Source organism: Quercus robur, chromosome 2 (assembly GCF_932294415.1).
Source record: "Quercus robur chromosome 2, dhQueRobu3.1, whole genome shotgun sequence".
NCBI classification, from domain to species: Eukaryota; Viridiplantae; Streptophyta; class Magnoliopsida; order Fagales; family Fagaceae; genus Quercus; species Quercus robur.
In genome coordinates, this window is record NC_065535.1 from 8,457,881 (window position 1) to 8,460,725 (window position 2,845).

At 38.2% G+C, this 2,845-nt stretch overlaps 1 protein-coding gene across 1 annotated transcript; it reads left to right on the top strand.

Moving 5' to 3' along the window:
- The first annotated feature begins 492 nt into the window (after positions 1-492).
- On the top strand, positions 493-2,639 carry LOC126712186 (protein BRASSINAZOLE-RESISTANT 1-like). The gene is made up of 2 exons (XM_050411412.1): positions 493-929; positions 1,736-2,639. Exons 1-2 carry the CDS (start codon positions 690-692, stop codon positions 2,429-2,431), a joined length of 936 nt encoding a protein of 311 aa, XP_050267369.1. The 5' UTR covers positions 493-689; the 3' UTR covers positions 2,432-2,639.
- Positions 2,640-2,845: the final 206 nt, after the last annotated feature.

Genomic DNA, 2,845 nt, shown 5'->3' on the forward strand with positions numbered 1-2,845 from the left:
ATATTCTAACTTTATCTTTTTCAGCCTAAAATCTTTGACTCTCTCACTCAAAAAGAGAAGAAAGCAACAACATAGCTTATCCTTTTTATGAATCACTCTCTCTCTCTTACCCCACTTTATGCTGATCCATCAAAGATCAAAACTTACTGAACCCCGTCAGATTATGACTCTGATTGATCAGTGGATCTGATCATCTCTGCCAATGTGGGTCCCACTAAAACGGCTTGGGCCCCACACCAATATTTAATAATTACATCACAAGGCAGTTTCATGAAAAATTTCCATGCATCATCGACACTCACTGATTTCCATACACTCACGTGCACTCACAAACACAGTACTCACAAATCCCAACCTCACACGTACACAATCCACGTCAAACTAAACACAAACCGACCAATCAGAAAACGAGTCCACGAAAAACTACAATACACACGCGCACACAGGTACAGGTGAAGAAAATAAAAATTATAGCTTGCTCAGACAAAGAGAGAGAGAGAGAGATTCTTCTACACATCCAGCGAGAAAAGGCAAAGCCTATTCCTCGTGAGTGAGAGCACATGGGTTTAAATCCTCTGTGACGCACATACAAACACACAGACACAAAGACACACAGAGTCAGAGAGAGAGGGAGAGGGAGAGAGAGAGAGAGAGAGAGAGAAAGTTTTGGGTGGTGGGGTTGCCGGAAAATGACGTCAGATGGGGCGACGTCAGCGACGGTGACACGGAGGAAGCCGTCGTGGAGAGAGAGAGAGAACAATAGGAGGAGAGAGAGGAGGAGGAGAGCTATAGCGGCGAAGATATTTACTGGGCTTAGAGCTCAAGGAAACTTCAATTTGCCAAAACACTGTGATAACAATGAAGTCTTGAAGGCTCTTTGTGTTGAAGCTGGTTGGACTGTTGAAGAAGATGGTACCACTTATCGCAAGGTACTAAACTCTTCCTCTTTGTTTTTGTGTTTTTGTTTTTGTTGTTTGTTGTTTTTTGTTTTTGTTTTTAGTTTGGGTTAGATCTATGTGAAATGATATATAATTGGGTTGTGGGTTTTGTGGGTGGATCATGATTTGGGAAGAAATGGGCTTGTTTTATTTGGATCAAAGTTGTTTCTGTTTTTCCTCTTTGTTTTTTTGATAGTATTATTAATTGTTTGTTCTAGAAGTGATGAATTTGCATTTTGCAATATTTGTTCAGTGTTAACTTGGTGTAATAGTTATTATAAGTTTTAGAAGAGGTTGTTCTTATTGGACAAGTTACAGAATTCATGGTTGTATTATTAGTTTATAGCTTAACAAATTTAGTAATTTTTAATCTTTCTATACTAAAAAAGAATTTTTGAATCTAAAAATGGGATCAAAGAAGCTCTTTAATTTGATAGCTGATCATTTTGACTTGGCAAATAGATCTCCAGCGGAAAAAAAAAAATCCTGAAAGAGGAAATTAAATTTTGGGAAAACTACATTTTAATCCCTATAGTTTAGGTGTGTAACAAATTAAACTCTATAGATTTAAAACTAGCAAATTAAATTTCATTCCATTTAAGTGGAATGGTAAATTGTAGGGTTTAATATAGGTTGAGGGTTTATTTGTTACCCCTCTTAAATTGTGTAGGATTTATATTTAATATGAAAATTTTCCCATTTTAATTTGTCATTGCTGGTAAATCACTTCAGCAATGTCTTCATACCCATGTATCGATCATGAGCTGATGATGTATTGCCCTTTGGAATTTGTACAGGGATGCAGGCCACATCCAATGGATATTGTAGGCACTTCCACCAAAATCACACCATACTCTTCCCAAAATCCGAGTCCACTATCTTCATCCTTTCCGAGCCCTATTCCATCATACCAAGTCAGTCCATCCTCCTCTTCCTTTCCTAGCCCATCTCGTAATGATGCCAACAATTCCTCTTTCCTTATTCCATTGCTGCGGAATGCCATTCCTTCATCTCTTCCTCCTCTCCGAATCTCAAACAGCGCCCCTGTAACCCCTCCACTCTCATCACCAACTTCAAGAAATGCTAAGCCAATCCCCAATTGGGATTCCATTGCCAAAGAATCCATGGCCTCGTTTAGTTACCCGTTTGGTGCTATTTCTGCCCCAGCAAGCCCAACTCACCGTCAGCTTCATACTCCAGCTACTATACCTGAATGTGATGAGTCTGATTCATCCACCATTGATTCTTGTCAATGGTTGAACTTCCAAACGTATATGCTTTCAACATCTACAGTCCCAACCTCTCCAACCTTTAATCTTATGAGACCTGTTGCTCAGCAAATTATAACCAACAAATCAATCAATGAGATGGGGAGAAGTACAGAGTTCGACTTTGGAGGTGGACAAGTTAAGCCATGGGTTGGAGAGAAGATTCACGAGGTAGGATTGGATGATCTGGAGCTCACACTTGGAAGTGGGAAGGCTAAGATTTAGAACACTTGTGGAATATCTGGGTTGCGGAAGAATAGAAGAAAAGAGATCATATGCTTGTACATGGTTCACTGAGCTTGGTATTCAACTGCATTTTGCAGTTGTGAGTCAATTCTTTTCACTGTGAATTGCATATCTTTGAACCAAACTTGTAATGTCGGACTATAATTCTAAGTTTGTTTTATTCCTTTATATAGTGATAATTAATTAATTTGTTTGTGTTGTTTAACAAGTGTTACCGTTTCTTTAAAAAAAAAAAAAAAAAAACAAGTGTTACCCATAGATATTGTGCACTACTTCTGATTGGATTTACCAAGTACAGACACCTCTATGGACTATTGAGACCAACCTGACAAAACTATAAGTTTAATCTTAAAAAAAAGCACTGTTCTGTTCTCCTCCTTTATTAAAAAAAAA